At 37.9% G+C, this 14,349-nt stretch overlaps 1 protein-coding gene across 1 annotated transcript in view; it reads left to right on the top strand.

Moving 5' to 3' along the window:
* GAD2 (glutamate decarboxylase 2) overlaps positions 1-14,349 on the top strand; it is a 73,273-nt gene that overhangs the window by 22,653 nt on the left and 36,271 nt on the right. The window contains exon 8 of the mRNA XM_016218656.2: positions 131-210. Within this exon, the coding sequence (XP_016074142.2) occupies positions 131-210 (80 nt within the window). The remainder of the gene's footprint in view (positions 1-130; positions 211-14,349) is intronic.

Below are 14,349 nucleotides of genomic sequence, written 5' to 3' on the forward strand. Positions count from 1 at the left end.
AGATGCCTTCTTCTCTTAGCAATCCAGGCTTTGGAGGGACAGATTAGAAACAGGAGAAGAGAAAAAAAAAAGCTAAGGGAGTGGATCTTGACTTTACATGCAACTAATTACAGATTCGCTTTTCTTACAGAGTCATTTTTCTCTCAAGAAGGGAGCTGCAGCCTTGGGTATTGGAACAGACAGCGTGATTCTGATTAAATGTGATGAGAGGTGAGCATGAATATGCAGCCCTTGTTGGTTAGCAATTTGCAGATTCCACACATATACCTTTTAGTCCGAAAACAGGCGATGACTGTGGGGCAGCAAGCCTGCCTCCATCCTGGCCACTGCCATTCACTTTCTTTTTCACCTGGGCTCTTGCTTGGAGTCACGGGACGGTGTCCCTCGATGCCATGGAGCCTTCCATGGCCCTTGACTGAATCAGAACTTTCGTTAAATCTATCAAAATATTCTGCACCAGGATGGTGCACAAGGACATTCATCAGTTGGGCACTTTAGCAACACCAGCAGCTTGATCACTGATTCACGGTGATGTCATCATTCTAGGCACCGTGGATGGTGTGAATTGATGGAGCAGTTACAGTGGGGGAGGCATTTAGTGAGTAAGGAGTAAATAATGCCCCAGCAACTCATCAGCTTTGTGCTGGAACCAAAGAAGAATCCCTGTTTTAATTGACACCCATACCTTCATAGGTACTCTGTGAATAGCAGTGGGGGAGATTTAATAGCATTTTCAGGATATTCGTGTAAATTATCACTGGCCTGTAAGCTTGGAACCTATAAAAAATGAAATGCATTGAGTAAGAAATTTCACTAAATTAAAAGGAAGCCACTCAATTAACCACTTATTTATTCATTTGAATTTATTGGACAGACATCTATGATTGCCCACCAGACCACTGAGCTCTCAGAAAAGATAAGGTATAATCCCAGTGCCCTGACAGTATGTGATCCAGGTGGAGAGAGGGAGTAGCATCAGAAAAGACATTTATATGATTGGCTTGTGTGGCCCGGAGGACATATTCTATACATTGGTAAGGCTTGGAAGGCTTCCTGCAGCAGGAAGGGCTTGAGCTGGGTTATTAAAATTGGAGATGAGCCCAGCTGGACATGGCTCAGCGGATGAGCGTCGACCTAGGATCCAGGAGATTGCAGTTCGATTCCCGGTCAGGGCACACGCCCTGGTTGCGGGCTCGATCCCCAGTCGGCAGCCTGCAGGAGGCAGCCGATCAATAACTCTCTCATCGTTGATGTTTCTATCTCTCTCTCTCCCTCTCCTTTCCTCTCTCTAAAATCAATAAAGATATAGTAAAATGATAATAATAATAATAAAATTGGAGATGAATTGGATGGATGGAGGGAAAGGGTAGGAGCAATTGCAGAAGATTGAACACTGTCAGCAAAGCCACAGAAGTAGCAATGAGCTTGTGGGGCTTGAAGAGAAGGGGACAGCCATGACAGATATGTTTGGCCATGTGGGATTCTGAAAGCTCAAAAAAACTAATTAATAACCATATCTCCCTCTGGAAGATAAAATTACAAGAAATTGCCACTTTTTTGTTCATACCTTTATATATTTTCTGAATTTGTTTGTTTGCAAGGAACACACATTACTTTTACTTGAGGAGAAAAAAGGTGATGTTTTATTTTTCCTTTTTGGGGGGAAAAAAAACTAAATAGCATTTGAGCTTAGTGGGTCTGGAGACCAGGTAACTTGCAAGCATTTTTATCTGTGAAGGGCATGAATGAAATACTCTTCAGAAGCCAGGAAGAGGAGAGACTGGTGATTCTAGCAGTAAGGTGGGCATGAAATTACAGATGATTAGAGTGAGGCGAACACATTTTGGAAAAGGAACCGCCTTATATTTTTAAGGCCGCCTTATATTTTTAAGTTCTTCATTATCGAGTACTTAAGAATTAAGACTTGAGGAGAAAACTGGCACAGACACAAAATTTGCTAACTGGGGATAAAGGTTAAAATAACAAATAATTTTCTTAATCTGTAGCCAAACAGTTATAAGTAATGAGCCTAAAATTCAAGGAAGAGTTGTCTGACAGGCCCTGTTTTCCCAATCTAGTCCATTTTCCTTCTCAGCTGAATTGGCAGGTATTCTCGAGTTGAATCCCAGGGAGAGGGTAGATGACCTGGGACAACAGAGGGGGCTCTGGACTCTACTCCTTATGGCACCAGTGTTACTGCTTCTACTCCTGTGACAATCAGGCTGTGACCATGGAAATGGCCTTGGGATGAGGCCACCAAGCCTCATGCCAGGCAGGTATTCCTGAGAGCAAAAGGCCGGCCTGAGAACATCTGCCTGTCTGGAGGCAGCATCATGCTCCCGAGGGAAGCGGAGGCCTGGAAGACAGAGGAGAAAGAAGGAAAAGCAAAGTGCTGCAGGGAAAGGAGCCAGAGGCAGGGCTGCAGCTCAGAGGCCCAAAGGTGTCTTCGTTCCCTACCAGCAGGGCCAGGGGGCTTTGTGGGATGGGGAGGGGAGGAGAGAGCAACCCAGGAGAAAGAAGAGAGAGAAAAGGAAAGAGAAAAACACAAGAAATAAAAGGTGGGAGAAATGAGATTAGGAGAAAAATCTTGTGGTGGATGCATGAAACTAAGCGGGGGGAGGGGGAGGTAGAGGGAAATGGGAGTGGGAGCAGGGAACATTTTTACCATTTCAAAAGCAGTATGTGCTTGCTTTTTAAAAAGTAGAAAACAACAGGGGAAAAAATCATAATGCTACCACCTAAAGATCATCACTAATACTATATTGATGTCTAAACCTTTGAATCTCTTCTTAAGCATAGAGGTTTATTCTTTTTCTCTCTCCCCTTTGAATAATATTCATGCTTGGGATCATGTTTCGTTTTCTAACTAGATGTGATAACATAAATGTTTTTCTACATTATTAAAAACACAACACTTAACTACACAACTTTGGAGGTGTGTGTGACTGTCGGAAAACATGATAGTACTTTGAAGGGCTGGCTCTGGAGCTTAGATAAATCTCAGCTCCGGCACTAGCTGGGACAGATGCCTCTGGGTGCCTGTTTCCTTATCTAAAAACAGGAAAAAGTAATGGCACCTGCTTCATAGGGTTGTTGTGCAGATTAAATGCATTGACAAATGTAAAATGCTAAAATTATAGCTAGAACAGAGAGATCACAAAATATCAGTCCCCTACTCTTTATTTCCTTATTTCTCCTGTTGCTGTTATAAACAACCTTTACATCCGTCGGTGAACATTCTTATGTGCCCAGGGCTTTTCCATCTACGGTTATTTCTTTGTATAATTGCCAACCCAAACTATATGAACAGTCTTAATTAAAGTGATGCATCAGGCCAAATTGCCTTTCAAAAGGTTTCATGAATTTACTCCTAGCAGTATTGTCTGAGAACATTTTGGAAAAGAAAATTAAAGCTATGTTGGTAGCTACAGGTAATCTTTAATTCTAATAATTCACACCATCTGTATAGCATGAGTTTAAGATTGAGAGCCTGGACTAAGTGCAATTGAAGTGTTTGGGGTCAGGAGTCAGGAGGAGGCCTTGAAGAGTCACCTGCAGCCACGATTCCCGTCAGAATCTGTTCCCACACTCTGGATAGACATTTTGTCTTCATTATCAAGTCCCCATAAAAGTCAGGTATATAGTTCAGAAAATCACTTGAGACTGACAAAGTGCATACCTACGTTCTTGTTTCTCCTCGTGTGCTTTGCAAAGTTCATCCAGACTTTGCAAAACATGAACCTGGACCTGCTCTCTGAGGCTTTCCCTTCTTCCAGTTACTCTTTCCGACTCTGCAAATTAGCCTATCAGTGACTGGGGTGACAGGTTTTATCTTGTTCTGCAGACAGTTGACTTTGTAAGAAGCTCACAGTTGAAGGCAAATACACCAGTGAAAAAGGAGAATAGTCTGTGACCTTCTAACAACAGGATCATAGCCACATGTGGAAGAAGATCCCGAGAGATACTGCCCCTTAATTAACAATTATAGAGCCTCAGTTTGGTGGCCAATTCAAAGTGAAACATGGCTCTCAGTTAAACATGATTCCCAGAAATGTAGAGTAAATCATTCATTTGGAATAGTTTCTCTCGGTTGAAAATTAAAAAGCATTTTAATTTTGTTATATATACTCTAACAAGTAAAATAAGATAGGGTAATGGAAAAACCTCAGTTCACCATGCTTTGCATTTTAATGGAAGTGTCATAACTAAAAAGGGTATTGTATTTTGGAAAAATTAATTATTAAGTTCAAAAGAGGAAAATGTGTTAAATGAATCCTTAATTTCCTAAGTTTTAATTTAAGAGTTCCCTTTCCTTGCCAGCAAAAAATTGAATATTCCCAGTGATGGGATTAATGAACTTTTATTCAAGTGTCATTGGATCTAATAATTGCAAAATTTGAATTAGTGGAATCTAAAGTAACGATGCATTGATGTGTCTAAGGACAGAGAAGAAAAGTCTGAGTTAGTATCTAGAAGAAAATAAATATTTGTGGAAGAAAACTGAAAGATATTTCAGAATTGGATTAGTCCACTGGCCAAAAAGATATTTCCCAGAGGTGCAGACAGGGGATGAGAAGAGAAAACTTCCATTCTATGGATGATAATTTGAAAGAATAGGACGCTCCCATATGATGGAAGTGAGAGCCCTGTGAGCTACTTCTTTGGGCTGTAGACAGTGGCCTTGGTTGGAAGCACAGTGGTAGACAAGGTGGACATAGTCACAGACGCTGCAAAACTTAGTCTGGTGTGCAGAAGGCAGACTTTGAAGCAATCAGAGGCCGTGGCATACGCCGAGCCATGGATGTGGGAGAAGTTGGCTTAGAGCGTGCCATGGGGCGAAGTGGTCAGAATGTCCTTGTCCTGAAGCATCTTGTAAGCCATGTTAAGCACTTTGAACTTTAGGCTGAAGACATGGAACATCGCTGAAGGATTTTGAGCAAGGGAGTGACTTCATATTTTTATGTTAGAAAGATCATTTTAAATGCAGATTGATGTGTGGGTTAGATGTTGGAAGTCGGTGGCTGTGGTAGTGAGATGAATAGAAGGTGATGCATGGTGGCTGACATGCTGTAAAGCAGTGGAGATGGCGTGATGGAATTAATAGGAATGATTAACTGATTGGCGTGCAGGCCAAGAGAGGACTCAGAATGAATGCCAGGCTTCTGCTTGCCAGCTAAGCCCATATGATGCTATTCTCTGTTATAAGGAACCTTGGCTGAAGTGAAAAGTTCAGATTTGGAGATGTTGAGTTTGCAAAGCTCATGAGACATCCAAGTGAGGGTGTCAGGTAGACAATTGGAAATATGAAGATACACAATGGAAGCCATGTAGAGTGGGCCTCGGAAGGAACTCTGAGGAGTATCTACGTTTCAGACACAAGGAGAGTCAGAGGAACCTGCAACAGAGATTGAGAAAGAGCAGCTAGAGTTGTCAGAGAAGAATATGGAACTGAGGCCATGAGAGTGTTTCTAAAAGGAGTGGTTGGTTAATAGTATCAAATGCTACCAATTGGTAGAATGAGGGTCCGCAACTCACTGTCGCTTTGATTGTAAGGAAGTGGCTGGTGGGTTAGGCAGAAAGCAGCTTGAATGGAGGGGTGAAGGCAGAGGCAGTTTGCAGTGAGTCGAAGGAGGAAGGAAAGGGAGAGCAAATACAGAGGCTGAGCACGAAGGGAAGCGATGGGCAGAAGGCGGGGAGAGGTTGATCCAGGATGGGTTTTGGTCTTGTTGTAAGGAGAGGCCTTAAGGCATATTTAACTGAGACGAAGGACCTGCTAGAGAGGAAATGTGAATTACATGAAAAAAGATGAGATAAAATAGAGGTTTCACTCCCCCTTGTGAGCTCCTTTTTCTTTTGCTAAAATTGTGTAGGATCTTTCTCTGAGGAGCTCACAAGAACTCTGAAGTTATTTCACATTATAAAATGGGAAGGAAACAAATTAGGAGAAAACAGGGAAAGGTTTAGGGAGGACTGCAGCAGGGGAGGGGCAAAGCCCTGGGCTCACACTGTGTTGACAAGCTGCTAATGGATTTCAGTTCAGAAACCCTTAGAGCTGGAAAAGTTCTTGAACATTGATTCATCCAGCCTTTTAAAAAATTTTTATTTTGTATTTTTGTAAATAATTTTAAAGTTAAAGAAACATTGCCTGACTAGTAACAAAAACTCCCATATCCCCTACCCCCAAATTCAGGAGTTGTTAACTTTCTGACATATTCGCTTTGTCCTTCTCTTTCTCTCCATCTAGTTCAATATTGCACATTGGATGTAATGAATATTACAATATTACATGCGTAAATTATATGTATATTATAGATATCATTTTTTCTGAACCATTCAAGAATTCCTTGCAGACATCATGCCCCTTTACCCCTTAACACTTCAGTGTATATTTCCGGAGAACAAGGATACTCACATAATCACAGTACCTGAGCAAAATCAGGAAATTTGATATTGACACAAGGCTGTTATTTAATCCATACTCTTTATTCAAATTTCATTAATTGTCCCAATAATGTTCCCAGTCTAGGATGGCACATTGCATTTAGTTGTCATGTCTCTTGAGTCTCCTTTAATCAGGAGCATTTCCTGAGCCTTCCTTTGTCTTTCATGACATTGATATTTTTGAGGAGTAGTGACCATTTATTTTGTAGAATATTTCTTAATTTGGGTTTGTCTGGTTTTTACTCATGATTAGATTCAGGTGATGCATTGGGGGCGGGAATCCCAGGGAGGGGATGCTTGTCTTTCTCAAGTGCTCCTCATCAGGAGGTTTGTCACATCATCAGTAATGTCAGCTTTGACCGTTTGCTTAAGGTGGTGTCTGCCAAGCTTCTCCACTGAAAAATGACTATTTTCTCCTTTGTAGTTAATAAGTATCTCGCAGGGGATACTTTCAGACTATAAATATTCTGATCTTCCTGAAACACTCACTGACTAGTTTAGCATCCATTCATGATTCTTTTTTGTGGTTGTGGTTAATCCTCAACGGAGGGTATTTTTTCCATTGATTTTTAGAGAGAGTGGAAGGGGTAGGGAGAGAGAGAGAAACATCGATGAGGGCTTGGGGATCAAATCTGCAACTCAGGTATGTGCCCTTGACTGGGAATCGAACCTGTGACCCTTCAGTGCAAGGACTGACACTCCAACCATTGAGCCACACCGGCCAGGGCTCCATTGATGATTCTTACCTGAATTATTATTATGATGTTTGCAAAAGAGTGATTGTCTAACTCCACCATTCCTTCTACATTTATTATTAGTTCCTTTCTTTCTCTCTCTCTCCCTCTCTCTCCCCCTCTGTTTTTTATTATCAGTATGGACTCATAGGTACTTGTAGAAATTAATTATCTCTGGCATTCTCTCCAATTATCTCTCCCCTCTCTTGCGTTTTTCAGTCTCTACTCCTCCCTTCAGAGTTTCCTTTAAATTATCATGCCCGGCCAGGCGTGGCTCAGCGGTTGACCGTCGACCTGGGATCCAGGCAATCGGGGTTCAATTCCCGGTCAGGGCACATGCCCAGTTGCGGGCTTGATCAATGACTCTCTCATCATTTCTCTCATCATATCTCTCTCTCCCTCTCCTTTCCTCTCTCTGAAATCAATAAAGATATATTTTTAAAAAATAAAAATAAAAATAAATAAATTATCTAAGTTACCAGTCAATTGCTGTAAAACCTTACAGAAAGTAAATCTGACCAAGACACATGATTCCCCATTGGCGCAGGAGTAAAGGAGTCATTGACTTTCCTAGCTTACATGCAACACAAGGGTTCTGTTAGCTATTTTGATTAATACTTTCTTACCATTAACTACTTATGCTTTTGTATACATTTTAGTTTTTTCTTTTAACATATCACTTAGCTTTATAAATTACAGCTAGTGTGCATTTCCTGTGCTTGTTAAGCACCTCACTTTACTATACAATTGATATAAACATTTGAAAGTATAAATAATCTGGGGTCATTATGCTTTTTTATAAAATTAGCTGAATTGTGGTCAGTGTCTAAAGGCAGTTAGGGAAGCTAGTTAACTCTTTCAGGCTCTTGGGGAGCTGTTGAGTGCACGGTAATGGTAAACCTGGCAGAGACACTGAATCAGTTGTTACCGAGCAGGGCTGTAGTAAGCCCTAGAAGTGTCGTTGTTCCTGTGGGTTGAGATTCATAGAGCTCAGAGGTGCTCGTGGTGTATGTGCCTCATCACTCCCTGTATGGGGAAGGATTATACAATAATAATAGCTAACACTTATTTAGTTCATTATGTGTCAAGCACTTTACAAAATCGATCTAATTAATGTATTTCATTGGAAACACAAAAATAGTGTATTTCCTCACATTTACCTATTGTTGACATAGTTTGTGAAATGTTGCTATATACACAACAGCCCTACAGTATGGTAAATTCTTTCTCCATTTGACTCATAACCCTGCAGAAGTGTGACATGTCCAAGGTCACATAGCTGGCAAGGAAGAATCAGGGCTTGCACTCAGACAAGATCTCCTAGTGTTCAACAGTTAATGGTCCCTTCTTTTTTGTTTCCATTTTTTTATTATGCTAAAATACATATAACAAAATCTACCACCTTAACCATTTTTTAGTGTATAGTTTACTGATACGCGGTACATTTAGATTGTTGTCCAGCCATCATAACTATCCATCTTCAAAACTCTTTTCACCTTGGAAGACTGAAACTCTATACCCATTAAACAACAACTCATTTCCCCTTCCCCCCAGCCCCATGTGACCACACTCTACCTTCTGTCCCTAGGAATTTACTCTAGGCACCTCATTTTTTTTGTCTTTTTATGATTGACTTATTTCATTTGGCCTACTGTCCTCAAGGTTCATCCATGTTGTAGTATATGTCAGAATTTCCTTTTACCTTAAGGCTGAATAATATTCCTTAAACAATAATATTTAAGGCTGAATAGTATATACCACTTGGGTTGCTTCTACATTTTAGCTACTGTGAATAATGCTGCTATGAACATGAGTGTACAAATATCACTTTGAGCCCTGCTTTGAATTTTTGGGTATATACCCAGAAGTGGAATTGCTGAAAGATTTCTTCATTCGGTTTTTAACTTTTTGAGGAACTGACGTATTGTTTTCAATAGTGGCTGTAACTATTTTACATTCCCACCAACAGTGTACAAGGGTTCCAATTTCTTCACATCCTTGCCAACAGTTATTTTCTGTTTTGTTTGTTTTTATAGTAGCCATTCTAATGGTGTGAGGTGATATTTCATTGTGGTTTTGATTCTCATTTCCCTGATGATTAGTGATGTTGAGTACCTTTTCGTATACATGTTAATCATTTGTATGTCTTCTTTGGAAAATTGCCTATTCAAATCCTATGCCAATTTTTAATTAGGTTATTTTGTTTTGACCATTGAGTTGTAAGAGTTCCTTATATATTTCAGAGATTAAACTATCATCAGATATATGGTTTATAAGTATTTTCTCCCATTCCATTGGTTTCCTCTTCCTTTTGCTGATTGTTTTGCTGTGCAGAAGCTCTTTAGTTTGATGTAGTCCCACTTGTTTATTTTGACTTTGTTGCCTTTGTGTTGATGTTGCATCCACAAAAATCCATCACCAACACCAATTGTAAAGAGCTTGCCCCCTAGACTAAAACAAATGCCTCTATGTTTTCTTCTGGGAGTTTGATGGTTTCAGATCTTACATCCCAGTCTTTAATTTATTTTGTGTTAATTTTTGTTTATGGTGTAAGATCGTGGTCCAGTTTCACTCTTCTTCATGTGGCTGTCCAGCTTTCCCAACACCATTTATTGAAAAAACTATCCTTTCCCCATTGTGTATTCTTGGCAACTTTGTCAAAGATTAGTTGACTGTACATACATGGATTTATTTCTGGACTCTCTGTTCTGTTCAATAGGTTTATGTGTCTGTTTAAATAGTACCATACTGTTTTGATTCCTATATCTTGATACATGGTTTGAAATCAGGAAGTACAATGCCTCGAGCTTTGTTCCTCTTTATCAAGATTGCTTTGGCTACTTGGGTTCTTTTGTGGTTCCATACAAATTTTGCGTTATTTTTTTTATTGCTGTGGAAAATACCATTGTAATTTTGATAAGGATTGCGTTGAATCTGTAGATTGCTTTGAGTAGGTAATATGGACATTTTAACAATATTAAATCATTCAGTCCATGAACATGGGAAATCTTTACACTTATTTGTGTCTTCTTTCATTGGTATCTTGTAGGTTTCAGTGTACAGATCTTTCACCTCCTTGCTTAAATTTGCTCCTAAGTATTTTATTCTCTTTGATGCTACTGTAAATGGGATTGATTTCTGCATCTTGATTTTGTATTCTACAACTGTATTGAATTTGTTTATTAGTTCTAACAGTTTTTTGTTAGAGTCTTGGGGGTTTTCTAGGTTGTGTCATCTGCAACCATAGACAATTTAGCCTTCTTTTCTAATTTGGATGTCATTTTTTTTCTTTTCCTTGTCTAAATGCTCTGATTAGAAGTGGTGAGAGTAGACACTTTTGCCTTGTTCTTGATGTTAGAGAAAAAGGTTTTATTTCACTATTGAGTATGATGTTAGTTGTGGGCTTGTCATGCATGGCCTTTATTATGCTGAGGTATGTTCCCTCTATACCCAGTTTGTTGAGACTTTTTTAAACTCTTGCATCCCAGGGATAAGTCCCACATGATCATGGTGTATGATCCTTTTATGTACTGTTGAATTCAATTTGCTAGTATTTTATTGAGGATTTGTGTTCATCGGGGATATTGGTCTGTAATTTTATTTTCTTGAAGTGTTTGTATCTGGCTTTGGTATGAGGATAATAATGGCCTCATAAAATGAGTCAGGAATTGTTCCTTCCTTTTCAATTTTTTGAAAGAATTTGAGAAGTATTGGCCTTTATTCTTGAAATGTTTGGTAGAATTTACTTATTTCTGAAGCCATCTGGCCCTGGGCTTTTCTTTGTTGAAGGTTGTTGATTACTACTTAAATCTCTTACTCATTATTGGTTTGTTCAGAAATCCTGTATCTTCATAATTCGTTCTCAGTAGGTTATAGGTTTCTAGGAATTATCTGTTTTCTATGGTATCCAATTTGTCAGTATATAATTTTTCATTACTCTTTGTGTTTCTGTAGTATGAGTTGTAATGTTTTCATTTATTTATTTGAATCCTTTTTTTTTTCTTGGTGAGTTTAGCTAAAAGTTTGTCAAATTTGTTTATTTTCTCAAAAAACGAACTCTTGCCCTGGCAGGTGTGATTGGAGCATTGGCCCACACCCAAGGGTCACAGGTTCGATTTCCAGTCAAGGGTACATACCTGAGTTGCAGGTTTGATCTGGCCCTGGTCAGGGCATGTACAGGAGGCAACCGATCGATGTGTCTCTTTCACATCAAAGTTTCTCTCCCTCCATCTCTCTCTTCCACTCTCTAAAAATCAATGAAAACACATCCTCTGGTGAGGATTAACAACAACAAAAAACCCTTAGTCTTATTCAACTTTTCTATTGTCTCTCTAGTCTCTCATTTATTTCCACTCAGTTCTTTACTGTTTTCTTCCTTATGCTAATTTTTGGCTTTGTTTGTTCTTCTTTTTCTAGTTCCTTGAGATATAAAGTTAGATTGTTTATTTGAGATCTTTTTTTTTCTTGATGTAGGCATTTATCACTATAAACGTCACTCTTAGAACTGCTTTGCTGCATACCATACATTTTAGCATGTTGTGTTTCCATTTTCACTTCCTGAAGACACATTTGATTTTTATTTTGATTTCTTCTTTGACCCATTGGTTGTTAAGGAGTGTTTTGTTCAATTTCCATCTATTTATGATTTTCCCAACTTTTTTCCTGTTATTGATTTCATACTGTTGTGGCCAGAAAAAACACTTGACATGATTTCAGTCTTCTTAAATTTGTTAAGACTTGTTTGTGGCCTAACATATGCTCTATTCTGGAAAATGTCCATTGCACTTGAGAAGAATATGTATTCTACTGCTGTTGGAGAGGATGTTCTATATGTGCCTCTCAGATTCATGCAGCCATTTTTTTTATTAGATTGTTTTTTTGTTCTTGAGTTTAAGGAGTTTTCTATATACTCTGGGTATTAATCCTTTATCATATATATATGATTTACAAATATTCTCCCCATTTTGTAGGTTGCCTTTTTACTCTGTTTGCAATGTCTTTTGATATACAAAAGTCTTTAATTTTCATGAGGTTCAATTTGTACATTTTTTTTTCTTTTGTTGCTTGTGCCTTTGGTGTCATATCCATGAAAAGATTCCTTGCAAAATTCAATGTCATGAAGCTTTAGTCATATGCTTTCTTCTAAGAGTTCTTTTTTAATTAAAATTTTTTCAATTTACATTCAGTATTATTTTGTATTGGTTTCAGGTATCTTCTAAGAGTTTTATAGTTGTATCTCTTACATTCATGTCTCTGATTCATTTAGAGTTAATTTTTTTACATGATCTTAGGTAAGGGATATTACCTCCTTTTTTAAAAAAGGAAAAGAACATTATTTTTTCTTATTTCAGAAGTAGCACATATTCATTGTAGAAAAATAAGAAAATAGAAGAACCTAGAGAAAATCTGTTACAATATTTTGATGCATATAATTCCATATATATACTTAAATAAATATATATTACAAATTAGAAATTTATTGTTTACATAATTAAAATATTATGGGCAACTTTCATGTCATTAGAAATTCTCCAGTATAATCCTTAATTACATTTAATAATCTATTGCTTAGAATTTATTGTTGTTACTTATTGTTAAGTAATTTCACAAACCTCCTGTTGTTAGATATGTAATTTACTTTAAATTTGCACTATTTAAAAAAATGCTAATATTATAAGCATCATTATGGTTAAATATTTGCTTACATTCTTATATTATTTTCCTAGGATAAGTTCCTAGAAATAGAATTTCTGAGCGCAGGACTGTGCCCATTTTAAGAGTTCTGATTCTTGCTGGTACATTGCCCTTCAGAAAAGAACTTACTAATTTACATTCACCCCTAGTAGTATACAGGGGTGATTGCTCAGCTTGTCCTCACTAAACCTAGGAATTAAAACCTTAGAGACCTGTATGAATTTGGTGCATGGAAACTCTTTTATTATTGATGCTCTCATTTGCACTTTTGATAATTAGCAAAGTCAAACATTTTATGCTTATCAGTTATTTATAATTGAAAAAAGAAAATCCAAGCCCTTTTTTGTCATGTGTGCTATAAATGCTTTCCAAAGTGTATCATTTGCTTTTTAATTTCATTTGTGGTTTTTATAAAAATACTCCATTTTTTGGTAGTTAGAGTTATCATTAATTATCCAGTTTTCCATTTTTAGTGCCTTCTATAAAAAGTATTTTCCATTCTTAGTTCATGTTAACATTCATCTTTTTTCCCCTAGAACCTTATTATAAAATTTACCTTTATTGTTGAAAATATTACAGATATCCCCGTTTTCCCCCATTGACCCCTTCTACCCAGCGCCCGCACCCCACCCCAGGTCTTCACACTACTGTCTGTGTCTATGGGCTATGCACAACATGCATAGAAGTTCTTTGGCTAATCTCTTCCCACCCACTCACCCCTACCTTCCCCCTGAGATTTGTCAGTCTACTCCAGGCTTATAGTCTCTGGATCTATTTTGTTCATTAGTTTATTTTGTTCTTTAGATTCCACATATGAGTGAGATCATGTGATATTTGTCCTTCTCTTACTGGCTTATTTGGCTTAGCATAAGACTCTCTAGGTCCCTCCATGCTGTCTCAAGGGTAAGAGATCCTTCTTTTTTATAGCTGCATAGTATTCCATGGTGTAAATGTCCCACAGCTTTTTTATCCACTCATCTGATGGGCACTTGGGCTGTTTCCAGATCTTAACTATTATAAATTGAGCTGCTAGGAACATAAGGGTGCAGCCACTGTGGAAAACAGTATGTAGTTTCCTCAAAAAATTAAATTTGGACCTACCATTTGACCCAGTGATCCCACTTGTAGGAATATATCCTAAGAAACCCAAAACACCAATCAGAAAGAATATATGCACCCCTAAAACCTTTGTATTATTATTTTTAAAGTTGATCTAACTGAAATTTATTTTGATTATGGTATTTGAGAGGTATGTAATTTTTTAAATTTATTTTTTGTGACATATCTCAACACCATATGAAATTTTGAAAAAATACTTTAATCACTAATCTGTGTATTCTAAATTAATATTAGGCCTGTTTCTAGTCTTTTAGTTTTGTTCCACTGATTTGCTTATTTGGCTTTATTAACATTTTTTTAAATTGTGCTATAGTTTTATAATGTGTTCTACATTCTGGCAGAGAAAAGTTTGTCCCCTGCC

Source organism: Miniopterus natalensis, chromosome 1, assembly GCF_054644295.1.
Source record: "Miniopterus natalensis isolate mMinNat1 chromosome 1, mMinNat1.hap1, whole genome shotgun sequence".
Taxonomy (NCBI): Eukaryota; Metazoa; Chordata; class Mammalia; order Chiroptera; family Miniopteridae; genus Miniopterus; species Miniopterus natalensis.